At 43.7% G+C, this 17,611-nt stretch overlaps 1 protein-coding gene across 3 annotated transcripts in view; it reads left to right on the forward strand.

Moving 5' to 3' along the window:
- The window catches only part of HDGFL2 (HDGF like 2), a 742,998-nt gene extending 726,305 nt beyond the window's left edge, over nucleotides 1-16,693 (forward strand). The window contains exons 16-17 of one of the 3 annotated variants that reach the window (XR_005742112.1): nucleotides 964-1,032; nucleotides 16,443-16,525. Coding sequence is in view for 2 of the 3 variants with exons in the window: in XM_040322524.1 (XP_040178458.1) it covers nucleotides 16,443-16,573 (131 nt within the window). In the remaining variant the exon portion in view is untranslated. Of the gene's footprint in view, nucleotides 1-963; nucleotides 1,033-16,442 lie in introns of all 3 variants that reach the window. The other 2 variants (XM_040322524.1, XM_040322523.1) reach the window with 2 other exon arrangements.
- Nucleotides 16,694-17,611: the final 918 nt, after the last annotated feature.

The following is a 17,611-nucleotide window of genomic DNA, read 5'->3' on the forward strand; positions in this document are numbered from 1 at the left end:
GTACTCTCCAAATTGATGAACTTCAGTGAGGGGAAGTTGATATGTGGTGGAGATTTAAATATTCCCTTGGATCCAAAAGCAGATACCTCTGGGGGGGGGGGGGGGGTCTCATCGGTACCTAGTGGAATTATAAAATGTATTATAGGGAAATTACATGAATTACAGCTAGTAGATGGGTGGCGTATCTTACACGCAGGAGAAAGGGACTATACATATAATTCGAATCCACATCAAACATATTCAAGAATAGATCTTTTTTTGATACCCCATCAGCTGTTACATCTAGTACAAGAAATCTCAATAGGGAACATAACATGGACAGACCGCGCACCAGTTACGATGGAGGTTACTCTAGGTGGGGGGACTTAGGTGTCAGAGTGGAGATGGAGGCTAAATGAGAGCTTATTGCAGAACCCCCAAATAATGGAGGATGTAAAAAAAAGAAATATGGTACTTCCAGACAAATGATAATGAAGAATGTGATCCAGGAATAATATGGGAAGCCCATAAATCTGTAATTCAAGGGGTCCTAATTAAACATGGTTCCCGAGTTAAAAAGGCAAGAGAAGAAAAAATAAAAGAACTGTTAGAGGAGATACAGACTAGAAATACAGCATAAACAAAAGACAGAAATAGGCATAGGAATCAAATTAACACATCTAAGAAGACAAGTAGCAGATCTCCTTCGATACAAGGCCGAATCGGTTTTACAATATGCAGAAAGAACGTCGTATAACTCGGGAGATAAATGTGGGAAGTTACTGGCAAAAAAATTACAGACACGGTCATATGTCCCATTTATTAAAACAAAAGTGGATCAAAAACGTTATCTCTCAAAAGAAATAGCGCAAGAATTTAGAAAATACTATGCCTCTCTATATAATCTTCAAGGGATAGTGAACCCCCCTGGGACTGTGGAGAATTATGTATTTTCTTCATGCTTAACTACATTAACATCCACAGAAAGAAGAAATCTAGAAAAAACAATTACTTTGGAAGAAGTGCAAACAATAATGAAAACAATAAAACAAGGTAAGGCCCCAGGCCCAGATGGGTTCACTATACAATACTACAAAAGTTTCAGTACACAACTGGGGACATACATGACCAAGGTATTTAATACAGTGGGTCAAACTGGGTCGCTACCACCGGAGGCTGTAATGGCGCATATTACGGTTCTCCCGAAAGAAGGGAAGGATCCAGGGATATGTAGCAGTTACAGACCAATATCTTTATTGAACGTCGACCTAAAAATGACAAAAATTCTGGCATCCCGCATACAGCCCCTGCTGTCAAAACTTGTCCACCCAGATCAAGTAGGGTTTATACCAACTAGAGAAGCGAGAGACCGTACTATTAAAGTGATAACTTTTTTTATTTACTTGATATATCAAATTTATCAAGTGTTTTCCAGAATACGCATGCAGAGAAAGCATTCGATAGAGTTAATTGGAAATTTATGCTGGAGACCTTAAAACAAATGGGTCTGGGAGAGCGGATGGTACAGTGGATAGCAGGGGTGTATACGGGACCCAGAGCCTTGGTTAAAGTAAATGGGGTGTATTCTATGCCTCTGGCAATTACAAATGGTACAAGGGCTGCCCCCTGTCGCCTCTGTTATTTGCATTGACACTAGAACCATTGTTAAATAAGATAAATAAGATTCGACAGAATAAAGATATTGTGGGTATTGAACTGGGGGGGAAGGAATATAAAGTATCGGCATATGCAGATGATATGCTTTTCTCTTAAACAAAACCACAAATTTCGTTACCAAATTTAATGAAAGAAGTAGAACTTTATGGGAAGATGTCAAATTTAAAAAATCAATTATAGTAAATCGAAGGCGATGGGGGTGGCACTCCGAGTCTATTAAAAGGGGCCTAGAGTATAGTTTTAAGTTTAAATGGACGACTAGAGCATTGAACTATCTGGGGACACAAATGCCCCCAGACTTAAAGGATATTTTTGAGCAAAATTTTAAACCAATACTTGGTACAATCAGAACACTGCTAGAAGGCTGGAGCAGAGGGATGCATTCATGGTACGGGAGATTTAATATTTTAAAAATTAGTGTAGTGCCAAAATTTCTCTATCTCTTTCAAGCTCTACCAATTCAAGTACGCTTCAATAAAGTCTGGATGATATTTACAAAATTTATCTGGGCATGTAAACGGCCAAGGATTGGCAGGAAATTACTGACCCTACCCAAGGGGGCTGGAGGAATATCAGCACCTGATATGTTAAAATATTACCAGGCTGCCTAGCTGGGTAGGATAGTTGATTGGAGTAGACATGGGGATTATAAATTGCGGATTACTATTGAGCAACAAATGTGCCCCATACCTTTAAATAGGGCATTATGGTGTTATACAACACTACCCCATATAGTTAACTCACCCTACAATAGGACCAACTCTATGGACTGGCAACAAATTATGTCAAAATCCGAAATTCTCTACTAAAAGCTCCCCCCTCTATCCGATTGTAGGAAATCCAGAGTTTAAGCCAGGCATGGAATCTCAGATATTCAAAAAATTAAGAGAGAAATGTAGATTTCAAGCCTCACATTTTCTGGGAGAAAGGGGGTGGCGAACAATAGGGGAATTGACACAAAGCGGGGGGTGTTGTGAAATACTGATATGGCAAGCGCGGCGGGTCCGACATTTTTTGGAAACTCTGGGCGATGCGGAAAATTACTATCGGACATTAACCACATTTGAGGAATATTGTGGGGGGGATGAACCACTCCACCACGTGGTTTCCAAAATGTATATATTGTTGACTGCACCCCCAGAAGACTTTAAAATGACATGCCTGGCCAAATGGGAAAGAGATTTAGGACGAACATTCCCCCCAGTACAATGCCAGAATATTATAGTATAGCGAGTAAATTATGCGCAAGAAGTTTATCAGAGCATTATTATTGGAGGCAGCATAGTCAGTATAAAAAGCTGAAATCAGTAAAAGTTCCGGCTGTTTGGGGTGGTGATGGGGGATGTGCGGGTATGCTTGAATGGGAGTATGTACTCAGGGCTGCCGTCAATAGGGAACAGAGACCATGTTCCAATCTAGGAGACAAACAAAGAGAGAGGCGCCTCTGGGTGCAATACTTAAGACAGTTTTAATTTTAAATTTTAAAAAGCCACAAGTTAAACCACTCACATTTTGGTGGTCAATCAAAAGCGTGTGGAAGCAATTTTTCAGGAGAATAGGTAGGTATCATCTGGTGGAGTCCTTTCCCTTGTCCCTGGTACAGCGCTGTGGGATGCAGAGGATCTGTCCTGCCGCTGGTGGAATCTTTATTTTCGGCGGTGGGCAGGGGGATCCTGTGCAGGCGCTGCAAGCCGTGTGTGCCGATGGACGAACAGGAATGACGTCACCAGGAAAGCGACGCGTTTCTGAATGCTGGCCGCGAATGACAGGGCTGCCGCATTCCTTTCTCAAGCTCGGCACACACGGCTTGCAGCGCCTGCACAGGATAAGAGGTGAGGGAATTTGGGAAAATAAATGGGGAAGGAAGATATGCGGAGTTAGAGGGAATCAGCTTAAAAAGTATGGAATATATGGATTAATTAGGGTAGGAAATGAAATAACTGGGGAAAAAATGGTTTTATGTTAATGAAGGAATAGTATTTTGTTTTTGTCTTTTTTTCCCCGTTCTATATTGGATTTTAAGTTGCAATGGATATATTATTATTTTCCTCTGATTGAATATATGAAATGCAATATAGTTGAAGAGGAAGATGTAAAGTTCATATACGATGCTTGTATTATTATTATTATTGGATTTTGTCTGATCCCTCTATCTTTGTCTCTGTGTGTCTTTCTTAACCACTTAAAGCGGAGGTTCACCCAAAAATCCACTTTTTGACATTAGCAGTAGCATACTGGTAACATCTGCAGTATGCTGTTTTTTTTGGGTTTTTTTACTTGTACTTATCGCTATATCGTTACCCTTGTTTTCCGGCTCCGAGCGGGGAATGGGCGTTTCTAAACGAAGAGGAGTTGATTGACGGCTGCTAAGGCACGTCTTGGCCTCTGTTTAATCTTCAACTGCCATGATGCTGCACATGTGATCAGTTATGACACCAGCCATTGGATGGTTTGACAGTTTGGTTGAGAGCACAACCAATGTGACAGTTAGCATTCCCAGCATGCCAGGAATGTAACTGCTTTTTCAAACTGTTAAATTGATGGATTTACTTCCGCTTTAAGGATGCTGGAAAGTTCATTTTGAGGGTGAACCTCCGCTTTAAGGGCCGCCTCCTGCACATATACGTCGGCAGAATGGCACGGCTAGGCACATGTACGTACCGGTACGTCCTGTACTAGTACCCAACCGTGGGTCGCGGGTGAGCTCCCGCGACCCGGTCCGAAGCTCCGGGACTCGTGGACCCGATCGCCGCTGGAGTCCCGCGATCAGTCCCCGGAGCTGAAGAACGGGGAGAGCCGTGTGTAAACACGGCTTCCCTGTTCTTCACTGTGGCGGCAGCATCAATCGTGTCATCCCTTTTATAGGGGGACACAACCGGTGATGTCACACCTACAGCCACACCCACTACAGTTGTAAACACACTTTAGGTCACACAACCCCATTAGCGCCCCCTGTGGTTAACTCCCAAACTGCAATTGTAATTTTCACAATACATAATGCATTTTAAATGGGCCCAAAAATGTGTCAAAATTGTCCGAAGTGTCCGCCATAATGTCGCAGTCACGAAAAAAATCGCTGATCACCGCCATTAGTAGTAAAAAAAAAAATTCTTATAAAAATGCAATAAAACTATCCCCTATTTTGTAAAGGCTATAAATTTTGCGCAAACCAACAAATAAACGCTTATTGCGATTTTTTTTTTACCAGAAATGGGTAGAATACGTATCGGCCTAAACTGAGTAAAAAATGTTTTTTATATATTTTTGGGGGATATTTATTATAGCAAAAAGTAAAAAATATTGTTTTTTTTTTCAAAATTGTCGCTCTATTTTTGTTTATAGCGCAAAAAATAAAAACCGCAGAGGTGATCAAATACCACCAAAAGAAAGATTTATTTGTGGGAAAAAAAGGACACCAATTTTGTTTGGGAGCCACGTCGCACGACCGCGCAATTGTCAGTTAAAGCGACGCAGTGCCAAATCGCAAAAAGGGGCAAGGTCCTTTTAGCTGCATTTTGGTCCGAGTCTTCAGTGGTTAAAATTTAAACAGAGAATTAAGAAAAAAAGATAATCGAAGAAAAGCTGCCAAATAAAAATTAATGTATATGTCTCTTCCCAAACAATTACTAGACTAGCTTGTAAAGTTAAATGAAGGACTAGCCATCTCTAATATACCCTTCACTGACATCCTGGCATAACTGCCCCAAAGGCTTCCACCCCTTAGGTCAAAGGAGCTTGCCCCTGTTCTTGAGCAGAGAGGCTTACTTCATGCCAATCTAATCACCATGGTGAACAAATAGAGGATGACTCAAGAACCTGACGACAAAATGAAAATAATTGTCCACTTTGCTCACAACTTTGATCTTTGCATGTACACGGTTAGCAACTTGTGTAAGGACCTAATGTCTTCCTGCTGTGTACTCGGTGACTTCATGTGAATGCTTTGAGGAACTGCCCCCAGGTTTTCCTGGAAACTGGATATCACTTGGAGATCACTTTTGGTCGCAAAAACTTGCGGCCAAAAGAGGCATCTGTAGATGCCAAACCATCAACTTCATCGAACGTGTGAAAATGTACACTGACGACCAGTGGCCGTCTTGCAAACTTGCGCAATGGACGCCTGATGACAGAAGGCCCAAGAAGCACTAAGCACCCAAGAAGAATGTGCAATAACAGGGAAAGGAGGAATCCAATCCCTGACAAAATAGCCCAGTCAACATCTGCCCGATCCATCCAGAAAAAGGTCGCAGAAGCAGACGGCTCCTTTCTTGGCCGGTCCATGAGTACAGTGAACCTGACCTCCAAAATGACTCAGTGGCTGGCAAATACACCCGAATCCCCCAAAAACACATTCAGGGCATATTCCTTGTGATGTGCTGATCAGGGACACAATGGATTCAAATGGAAATCCAAGGATGGAACTATGGAAAAAGGGTAAGGTGAACGTCAAGATAATGCCCCCATTTTCGACACCCTGTGAGCAGAGGTGATAGCCACTGAGAGGCCACCTTCCAAGACAGAGTAAGCAGTGGACGCTCCGGAATATTTTGAGAGAGAGAGGCTTTTGGAGAACCAAAATCACCAAGTTTAGATCCAACAGCGGTAAGAAGAAACCGCACCGTTCGAAACAGATGTCTAACCTCTTGAATAAAAAGTATGCACCAGGGAATGTGAGACCTGGGGATGCTGAAGACCACCCAGGCTGATACCTGGCCTTCGATTGCACTTGAGGCCCCTTCCTGCTCATCCTCTTGTAATGGGAGGTCAGAATTGGAGCCACCTAGAAAGAACAGGGATGAATGCCCGGTGACTCACATCAGCAAATCCGGAGGCAAAACCTCCTATAAGGTAGACTCCCTAGCCATAAGCAGTGTTGGAACTGCAGCACCCAGCCTATCACAGCCTCAGACCAACGGGACCCAACCGGAGCCAATAAAATTACTGTAATCCCTGCAGCTGTGATCCTGCACAAAAAGCCACAGCAGAAGCTGGAGAGGAGGAAAGGCGATAGAGTAAGATGTCACTGGTCCCATGGGCAACCGAAAGATCTCGTGATCTTGCCAGAAGCCTTGATACCGTCCTGCTGAGCCAGGACGCAAACGGATCTGTTTCAGGAGTGCCCCAGCGGAGACAAATCCGATGAAACACGGCCCAGTGAAGGGCCCACCCCGTGGGCCAACCCTAACCAACTGAGGTATCCATCTGACAGTGTTCCACTCCTGGAAAATGTACACCAGAAAGGGCCAGAATGAGATGCTATGCTCACCGGAGGATACGTGCAACAGCCAGGGCCGCCAACAGCCTATTTGGCCTGCCCTGGTGAATGACATAAGCCACCGCCGTTGCCTTGTCTGACTGGATCCGTATCGGGGGGCCCCCGAAGTTGATCCGTCCATGATCCAGAACAAGTCTGATCGCTTGAAGTTTCAATTACTCGGTAGTCCAGATTCCACCAACGCCCCTGAGTAGAGCTCCGTCCCAGGACATCTCTCCACCCGGACAGACTGGCATTGGTGGTCACCCTGTTCAATACCACGGGAGAAAGGTTTTACCCTGCTAAAGAACCGGAGAGCGAAGCCACCAGACTAGGGAACCCCTGGTTTCCTGACTCAGATTGTCCAGAGACCTTGGGTATTTGTCCCTTTTTATGTCAGGATCTCCCCGAAGGGAGCTTGTATGAAACTGTGCAAATGGAAATTGCCTCAAAAAGGTAGATGCCATCGGACCCAACACCCACATGCAGAGGGGTCCACCTGCTGAACAGTAAATGAAAAATGCAACATACATCTTCTGGAGTTTTGTCCAGGAGAAGCAACATCCTGGCCAGTGCTGAAGCCCGGGTCAGGCTCAGATAATCCAACATTCTGGCAGGGCCAAAGCAGACCTCCAATAGTATAGACGCCAACTGAAACCAATCATGTTCTGTATTAGGGTTGTTCCGATACTGGTATCGGGACCGATACTGGTATCGGGACCGATACCGAGCATTTGCGCGAGTACTTGTACTCGCGCAAATGCTGCCGATGCCCTGTCCAATACTTCTCTATTGCAAGAGAGCGGCGGGGCAGAGAGTAGGCGGGGGGCGAAGAGTAGTCCTCAGGTGGGTAATAAGCGGCTGTAATAAGTTATTACTGTCCTCATGTCGCACTGTTCCCGTTGGCCCCTCCCCTCCTCTCCTCTCCTTGTATGCTTGTGACATCATCTGAGATGGACGAGAGGAGAGGAGGGGCCGTCGGGGAATAGTGCAACATGATAGAGGACAGTAAGAACTTATTACAGCCGCTTATTACAGGACTCATTACAGATGTGAGCCGCTTCCTGCGCTACTCTGCATTTAAAGGAAACTGAAAGGAAAGTGTGCCCTGCTGTGCCCAGTACCCTGATGTGCCCAGTACCCTGCCCAGTACCCTGATGTGCCCAGTACCCTGATGTGCACCATACCCTGTGCCCAGTACCCTGATGTGCCCTGTGACTTTCCGTGCTCAGTACCCTGATGTGCCCAGTACCCTGATGTGCACCATACCCTGTGCTCAAGTACCCTGATGTGCCCAGTACACCACTGTGCCCTGATGTGCACCATACCCAGTGCTCTGATGTGCCCCATACCCTGTGACCTGCCGTGCCCAAGTACCCTGATGAGTACTTGTACTCGCGCAAATGCTGCGGAAGCCCTGTCCGATACTTCTCTCTTGACAAGAGAGCGGTGGGCGGAGAGGGGGTGGAGAGCAGAGCAGTCCTCAGTACCCCCGCTGTGCCCTGATATGACATGTGACATGCACAATTGCACGGCAGACTTCCTTCCTCATTTGTTAGGATTTACGATCCAATGCTTGTTGCTTGTCTTTCTGCTGGTCGTGGTCACCCTGGAATTTTGCTCCCTCTCTAATATTTTCGCTATCTGACTGTAAAGGGGCATTCTTCCCACTGACCACCAATGTAAGGAACATTCTTCTCACTGACCACTAATGTAAGGAACATTCTTCTCACTGACCACCAATGTTAGGAACATTCTTCCCACTGACCACCAATGTAAGAGGCATCCTTCCCACTGACCTCCAATGTAAGAGGCATCCTTCCCACTGACCACCAATGTAAGGAACATTCTTCTCACTGACCACCAATGTAAGAGGCATCCTTCCCACTGACCACCAATGTAAGAGGCATCCTTCCCACTGACCACCAATGTAAGAGGCATCCTTCCCACTGACCACCAATGTAAGAGGCATCCTTCCCACTGACCACCAATGTAAGAGGCATCCTTCCCACTGACCACCAATGTAAGAGACATCCTTCTCACTGACCACCAATGTAAGAGACATTCTTAAATTTGAAAACTGTCACATGACATTAAAAAAAGTATCGGTAATCGGTATCGGCGAGTACATGAAAAAAAGTATCGGTACTTGTACTCGATCCTAAAAAAGTGGTATCGGGACAACCCTAGTCTGTATAGGTAAATGTGAATTAATTCTGTGCCATTCGAATCAATAGTATATTTAGTGATACATATATATTAACTAGAAATTAATAAAGCTGCTCCCCTGCAAATATAGTGTAAACTTATATGATTGAATGTGAAAGACACATCATCATAATTGAATATTGCTTATTTTTTGTGTATAGGTTGTATTCACTTTAATTTGCACTCTAGCATAGCGCCCTCTATCTTTCACATACAAGGTCTGTATAGGAACTACATTGCTCCTCGGGGTAGTCCAGGAGAGAGATCGTCCAGGCAGCCCAGGCAACCCCCACTGACGTAACCACGCCAGATCCAGAGCCGAGGAGTGGTGGCCAGACCCAAAGGGGCCACAACACACGCTCTGTACCCACAGCAAAACAGGAAATGCTGGAGTCGGGCACATAACAGAATGCGTAAGTAAGCATTTGTGATGTCGATAGAAGTCAGAAAGTCCCCATGACGGAGTGCTACTGCCATGTGGCACTGCCATCCGGAACTTCTGTACCCACATGAGGCAGGTTAGGGCCTTGAGGTCCAGAATTAGATGTACCATAACCCTCCATCCTTTAGAACGGGCATCACTAAATGTCGGCCCGCGTCCGGCCCGAGCTGCTGCTCTTCACGGACCGCGGCGATCATGCCATTTAGTCGCCGCTTTTGTCCCCAGCCTCTTCCGCTATCATTAGTAGAGGAGCGGGAGGCGGGACAATTCTGGACTGGGGGGCGAAACCAGAGAGGTAGCTGCCTGTCACGTTAATCAGGATATGATTGGCTGCTAGGAGGCAGTCCTAGTAGCCAATCACCAGTTCACTGAAAATTCAACCCGGCAGCTCCCTCGCCCCTCTCAGTGCTGCTGTGCCTTCAGTTCACGATTGGATTTACAGAGGAGGTCTACTGCTAAAATTACTGCCCTCGATCTGCCCTTCGCGGTGATACCTCACATGCATGGGTACAATTGCTGTTTTCATATGACTCCAGACCGACGCTTGCGTTCGCCTTTACGCGAGAGCAGGGGGGGACAGGGGTGCTTTTTTTTTTTTTTTTTTTATATTTCGCTTTTTTTATTTTATTTATAAACTGTTCCCTCCATTTTATTTATTTTTTACCATTTTTATTGTTATCTCAGGAAATGTAAATATCCCTTATGTTAGCAATAGTTGGTGACAGGTAATCTTTTTAAAAAAAAAATGGGGATTAGACCCTAGATCTTTCCTCTGCCCTCAAAGCAAGATCGGTGTGATAAAATGCTTTCCCAATTTCCCAGTGGCGCTGTTTATATCCGGGGGGGGGGGACATTCCCTCCCACTGAATGTAAAAGCAGTCTAGAGGCTAATTAGCCGCTAGGACTGCTTTTACATGAAAGCCGACCACTGGCTGAAAAGAATGATACCAAGATGATACCAAAACCTGCAGGCATCATTCTGGTATAACCAGTACGTTGATGGTTCTTGTTGGACATGTATTGTAATCTTTTTTTTTTTTTTTTTTTTCATGCAGCCTGTTGGCTGAACGAAAAAAAGATTGATCGGTGGGTATGCCCACCATTAGAATACCTCCCTTCATCCACCTGGGATTCCTTGGGGCTTCTTCTCTTTGATGGAAGAGTTTGATTTAAATTTACTTACAGCCATACATATCGATCTGCAACAAGTAAACCTCTGAAGAAGGCCCGATCAAGGGTTGGAACGTGTTAGGCATTGCTACATGCTTGTACTACTATATGCTAAGCTGTATGACAACCTGTTGTGTTTTGCTACCTTATGTATGAAAAATAATTTTAAGATTTTGTAATATTGCAACATCCATCTTAACCATTTGAATTCCTTGTACCTGTTGTTTTTAAATAAAATGTAAGCATAGGTAGGCATTTCAGGCTAAAGCCAAGAGGACCCTCATAGACTGTAAGCCCTTTAGTTAGTCGATGTCAATGGGCTTACAACTCCTGCTCTATTTAACCACCTCAATACCGCACGCAATCATATGACGTCCTGGTATTGAGTTGAGGATATCTGAATGATGCCTGCAGCTACAGGCATCATTCAGATATCCTTCTTTTCAGCCGGCGATTCTGCGCACCATAATAATGATCATAGCAGCAGTTCCGCTACTTGATCGTTCTTATAGGCGACGGGAGAGGACTCCCCTCCCGCCACCATCCGATTCTTCTCCGGGCTCTCCCGTGCCATTGGGGGCCCGGAGAACGAATCAGGCAATGATGAAGATTTTTAAATGGTCACCGGTCATCTCTATGACCGTCGGAGGCCCGGCCGCGACGTTATGACGTCACGGCCGGGTACCCGGAAGTAAACAAAGCGACAATCGCAGCTGTCGGCATGAGATCAATGAATTTTTTTCACAACCTCGTGTTTTCAAGCCTGGAGGAGAAATGCGGGGTCTTATTGACCCCACATCTCTCCATAAAGAGGACCTGTCACAGTGATTCATATTACAAGGGATGTTTACATTCCTTGTAATAGGAATAAAAGTGATAAAAAAAAATGTAAACAAAGGTGTAAAAAATAATTAAACCGCCCCTGTCCCCGGTAGCTCGCGCCCAGAAGCGAACACACACGTAAGTCCCGCCCACATATGTAAACGCCATTCAAATCACACATGTGAGGTATTGCCGCGTGCGTTAGAGCGTGTGCAACAATTCTAGCACTAGACCTCCTCGGTAACTCTAAACTGGTAACCTGTAAAAAAAAATTAAAGCGTCTCCTATGGAGATTTTTTACGTACCAAAGTTTGGCACCATTCCATGAGCGTTTAAAGCGTGACAAGTTGGGTATTTTTTTACTTGGCGTAACATCATCTTTCACATTATACAAAAAAAATGGGCTAACTTTACTGTTTTTTGTTATTTTTTTTTAATTCATGAAACCGTTTCCTTTCTAAAAAAAAAAAAAGGTGTTTGAAAAATTATTGCGCAAATACCATGCGAGATAAAGTTTCAATGACCGCCACTTTATTACCTAGGGTGTCTGCTAAAAAAAATATATATAATGTTTGGGGGTTCTGAGTAATTTTCTAGCAAAATTATGATTTTTACATGAAGGAGAGAAGTGCCAGAATAGGCCCGGTATTGAGGTGGTTAAAACAGTTACCCTTTTTTATCATTTATTCTACCGGAAGTATTTGAGCAGCATACATCTTCAGTCTACTGGAAGAATGTAAATGTGTTACCTGAACACAGCGTTACAGTTGTGCTCATAAGTTTACATACCCTGGCATTTTTCAGAGAATATGAATGATAACACAAACATTCTTCTTTCACTCATGGTTGGTGTTTAGCTGGAGAAATTTATTATCAATCAACTGTGTTTACTCTTTTTTTTTTTTTTTTTTTAAATCATAATGGCAACAGAAACTACCCAAATGACCCTGATCAAAAGTTTACATACCCCAGTTCTTTATACCGTGTATTGCCCCTTTTAACATCAATGACAGCTTGAAGTCTTTGGTGTTATTTGTGGAAGAGGCTCTTTATCTTCTTATATGGTAAAGCTGCCCATTCCTCTTGGCAAAAAGCTTCCAGTTCCTGGGAATTCTTGGGCTGTCTTGCATAAACTAAATGTTTGAGATCTCCCCAGAGTGGCTCAATGATATTGAGGTCAGGAGACTAAGATGGCCACTTCAGAACCTTCACTTTATTCTGCTGTAGCCAATGACAAGTTGACTTGGCCTTTTGTTTTGGATCATTGTCATGTTGGAATGTCCAAGTACGTCTCATGCACAGCTTCCTGGCTGATGAATGCAAATATTAATCCAGTATTTATTGACAACATACTGCATTCATCTTGCCAACAATTTTGACCAAATTTCCTGTGCCTTTGTAGCTCACACATCCCCAAAACATCAGCGATCCACCTCTGTACCTTTCATCATAGGCTTTGTTGACTCCTCTCCAAATGTAGCATTTATATTTGTGGTCAAAAAGCAACATTTTTGTCTCATCACTCCAAATGACTGTGCCAGAAGGTTTAAGGCTTGTCTCTGTGCTGTTGGGCTTATTGTAAGCGGGATACCTTTTTTTTATTTTTTATTATCCCTTTCCTGTTTTATACAGTTTAACTACCTTTTTCCGCAGATCATTTGACAATTCTTTTGCTTTCCCCTTGACTCAGAATCAGAAATGTCAGTGCAGAACTGGATGAAAGATGCAAGGGTCTGTCAGGAGTCCAGAAACTCATTGACTTTTTATACATATACACTAATTACAAGCAAACAGATCACAGGTGAGGATGGTTACCTTTTAATAGCCATTCAAACCCCTTTGTGTCAACTTGTGTGCAAAATCACCAGGTATGTAAATTTTGATCAGGGTAATTTGGGTAGTTTCTGTTGCGATTATGATTTAACCACTTGCTCACTGGGCACTTAAACCCCCCTCCTGCCCAGACCAATTTTCAGCGCTGATGCACTTTGAATGACAATTGCACGGTCATACAACACTATACCTAAATTAATTTTTTATCATTTTTTTTTCACGCAGATAGAGCTTTCAGATTTTGTTATAAAATTTTGCAAACGGGTAATTTTTCTCCTTCATTGATATGAGCTGATGAGGCGGCACTGGTGGTCACTGATGGGCTGCACTGGTGGGCACTGATAGGCTGCACTGATGGGCACAGATAAGGGGGCACTGATGGGGGGGCACTGATGGGTGTTACTGATGGGGGGCACTGATGGGCACTGGTAGGTGACACTGTTGGGCAGCACTGTTGATGAGGCACTGATTGGTGATACTGTGGGCACTGGTGGGTGGCACTGTGGGCACTAGTAGGCAGCACTCTTGTGCACTGACAGGTGGCACACATGGGCACAGATGAGCTTGGCAGCTCTCCCTGATCGGGACTGATGTCCCTCTGTCTTCCGCCGTTGATCAGCTTTCTTTTTTTCTCTCCATGCTATAAGCGTGAAGAGAAAAAATTGCCGATTACCGGCTCTGTTTACATCACATGATCAGCTGTCATGTGGTAATGGGTCAGGATCGACACCTTACTCTGATCTGTGTTCCAGCGAGTCTCATAGGCTCGCTGATCACAGAACGAGCCGCACGCGGGGCATGCAGGCCGATTGAGCACGTCTATTGACAGACTCCTTGCAAAGTAAATCTGCACTGTAGCCGTCATTCGGTTATAGCGCGAATAGGAAGAGTTTGAAAAGAGTAAACACAGTTGCTTGATAATAAATGGCTTCAGCCAAACACTAACCATGAATGCAAAATGTTTTTGTTGTTCATATTCTCTGAAAAATGGCCAAGAAATCATACATTTTGAAAGGGTATGTAAATTTATGAGCACAACTGTATATCCGCCTGAACTGACAAATGCATTCATTTTTATATATATATATTTTTCCTAAATAGTCTTTTTGTTTATAGTGCAAACCATAAAAACCGCAGATACCAAATACCACCAAAAGAAAGCTCTATTTGTTTGGGTGTACTGCGCAAATGCAAGATAAAGCGACACAGTGCCACATCACAAAAAATGGCCTTGGCCATTAAGGGGGCAAATCCTTCCAGGGCTGAAGTGGTTAAGGCCTACTCCACAGGTTACACTCAGGTCAGGGCATAGGTTTTGAGAGAAATTAAAAAGTTACTTCAGCTGCTGAACTCTAACAAAAGTTGAACCACCCCTTATCACCCTGAAGGTGATGCTCTCCCTGAGAGATTCAGTAGGACCTTGTTAGGTACCCTACAGGCTGACAACAAGGGTACCTAAAACCACAGAGTTGAAGCCGTGGTCAATGCTTATAACGTTTCACCAGCATGAAAGTACAGGATTCTGTTCCTACTTCCTGGTGTTTTGGAGGTAGTTTAAATTGCCCTTTGACCTCCTACTAGGAGTCTCCACCGACAGTATTAGTCATGAAAGTCATTACTAATATGTTGCTCGTTTGAAATATACACGCCTGTCTGTTTACTGTTTAGCTGAAGAATATATAGCTAAAGTATAAATGAAGGGAACAAAATATGATTTGGTTTTCGTGTGAGATACCTAGATCTGAAACCAGGAGTCTTGCTGCAGGAACTTGGACGCATTTGCAAAGCTTCCAAGATGGCTGACTGAAGGGGAAAGGAGACTCTTACAGTGGTTAATAATTTGTCCAGGATCCTAGTATACAAGTGACACATCAGAGTGTGACTCAAGCTTCAGGCAGACCTCTCATCTGATCTTCCTGATACCCTTGAGAATGACTATAGTCTTAAGCGCAACGTTCTCGCCTAGAGAGCTGTTAAACCTTCAATCTTCAGAATGTGTGCCTCAATTAGTAAGCACAAATAGTCGGAAACCTATCCTACACAGCCAGTGCCAGACTTTCCCCTGACTCATAATCCTAGTTCAGTGCCTAAAAACACAGGGTTACCTCAGAGAGGGTAGTTCAGAAAGGTCAGAGTGTTAGACATCCACCTATTGGTCGTTGTTATGCACATTGTGTTGTCTTTCACGGGATGTAAAGATTTTACTAGGGGGAGTGTGCAGGGGTCAACTGCTAGTATCTCTTTGTAATGTATGATTAGGTGTCAATTCCTGACTCTGGGGTTGTTGGGATAAGATGGAGAGAAGGTTGTGTCCTTTCCATGCTACTAATACCAGATAAGAAAAGAGGATTATTTCCAGATAATAGGGGCTGCATCACCACAGATCTTGTTGTAAGGTCTCCAACACAGACAGAGGTCACATCATCTTCAGGGGCCCCTGCAATGGGACTTTCCTGCAACATTCATCTGGTGGTATCTTTGCTAATAATACCTGGGTATATGTGCACAATTCCACCAGGACTCTGGGTCCTTTTGCTGATACCTGTTTGTACATTGTATGTACTGTTATTAATCTTGTACAGTATAAAGCTTGTATTTTTTCTATACTGGTTTGCAGCTATATATTTATGGTTAATGTGTTATGCTGGTTGCAGTAGTTTCTCTGCTCCTAATTTGTTTACTTAGATTATGGATTATAGTTCACAGAGGGGATGAGTGGAAGAGCTGCCAACTTTCCTATAAATCCCACTCTTTCACTTTGCAAAGCTTCTGGCTCTCCTGTTTGGGGAGCCCCTTTTCCTACCAAAAAAAAAGACAAGGGCTACACACAGTAGACGCAGGTTATTTTTACTTAAATTTACACAGTCTTTTTAGCTAGTAAGACCCATATGTAGGACATATTGAAGGTAAGGGGGAGAGGCAGGGGGCGGGGTTGCGAGCTATTGTGAAAGAGAAGTAGAGTGTGGAACGTTCAACTGAAAGAAGCTGTATATTATACAACCTGTGTGCGTGCGTGCAAATATATTCTAAATACTTTTCTGTCTTTTCTGTCTTTAGTGAGGTACCACCAAAAGAGCCAACGGAAACCATCACCATCTCGGCAAACCGCAACGCCTAATACTGTGACTGTTAATGCCACGGGTTTCACTGTTCTGGAAAATCTGAGGATCACATTCAACATTGGTTAACTTGGATATGTTTTTTGTTTAAACTTTTATTTCTCCTGCTGATACCATGAATTTAAAGCGGTGGTTCACCCTCCATGACAACATTTTAGCATAAAATTCGGCATAGTAGCGCGAGCTACAGTATGCCTGTCTTTATTTTTTTATCCCTGTACTCACTGTGTAATCGTAGAGACAAGATTCCGACTCCCCGCGGGGAATGGGCGTTCCTATGGAGAGGGAAGGTGATTGACGGCCGGCTCTGGCACGTCACGCTCCCCGAAGACAGCCGGAACAGGTCTCGGCTCTTCACGGCGCTATACGGCGCCTGCGCACAGACAATGCACAGGTCCCGTGAAGCGCCAAGTCCTATTTCAGCTATTTCCGGAGAAGCGTGACGTGCCAGAGCCGGCCGTCAATCACCTTCCCTCTCCATAGGAAAGCCCATTACCCGAGGGGAGTCGGAATCTTGTCTCTACGATTACACAGTGAGTACGGGGATAAAAAAATAAAGACAGGCATACTGTAGCTCACGCTACTATGCCGAATTTTATGCTAGAGGGAAAAAAGGAAAAAAAAAAAATTATTAATAGGGTGAACCCCCGCTTTAAATGATAAATGGCTTTTATAAATTACCTGTATATGAGTATAGTTTTTTTTTTTTTTTTTTTAAGGTTCCGCAAGCTTTAGATAAATCTGCTTTGCTGCAGGTGTGTTTAATTGTAAGCTACCCCTTTAAAAACACTTGGAAAAGTAGAACTCAGAATGCTGGGTACAGAACATTTTCATAAAACTATACTCTTTGCATTTTAACATCATAAAGCTAAGAAAAAGCCCAACAAAAAAGGCTAAAGTAGAATTAAAAGCATTTAATTTTTTTAATTTTGTGTATAGTAAAAATAAATAAATTCTGTGTCACATTGGGTAATTTCCTTTCACTTCCTGCCCCATAGCCAAAACAGGAAAGTGAAACAGGAAAGTGATTTCCTCCAAAGTGAGGGGAGTTCCTGGTTGTCACCAGAGCGAGTGTCACCAATGGAAGGATTTCCCCTCTCTTCCTGT

Source organism: Rana temporaria, chromosome 1, assembly GCF_905171775.1.
Source record: "Rana temporaria chromosome 1, aRanTem1.1, whole genome shotgun sequence".
Lineage (NCBI taxonomy): Eukaryota > Metazoa > Chordata > Amphibia > Anura > Ranidae > Rana > Rana temporaria.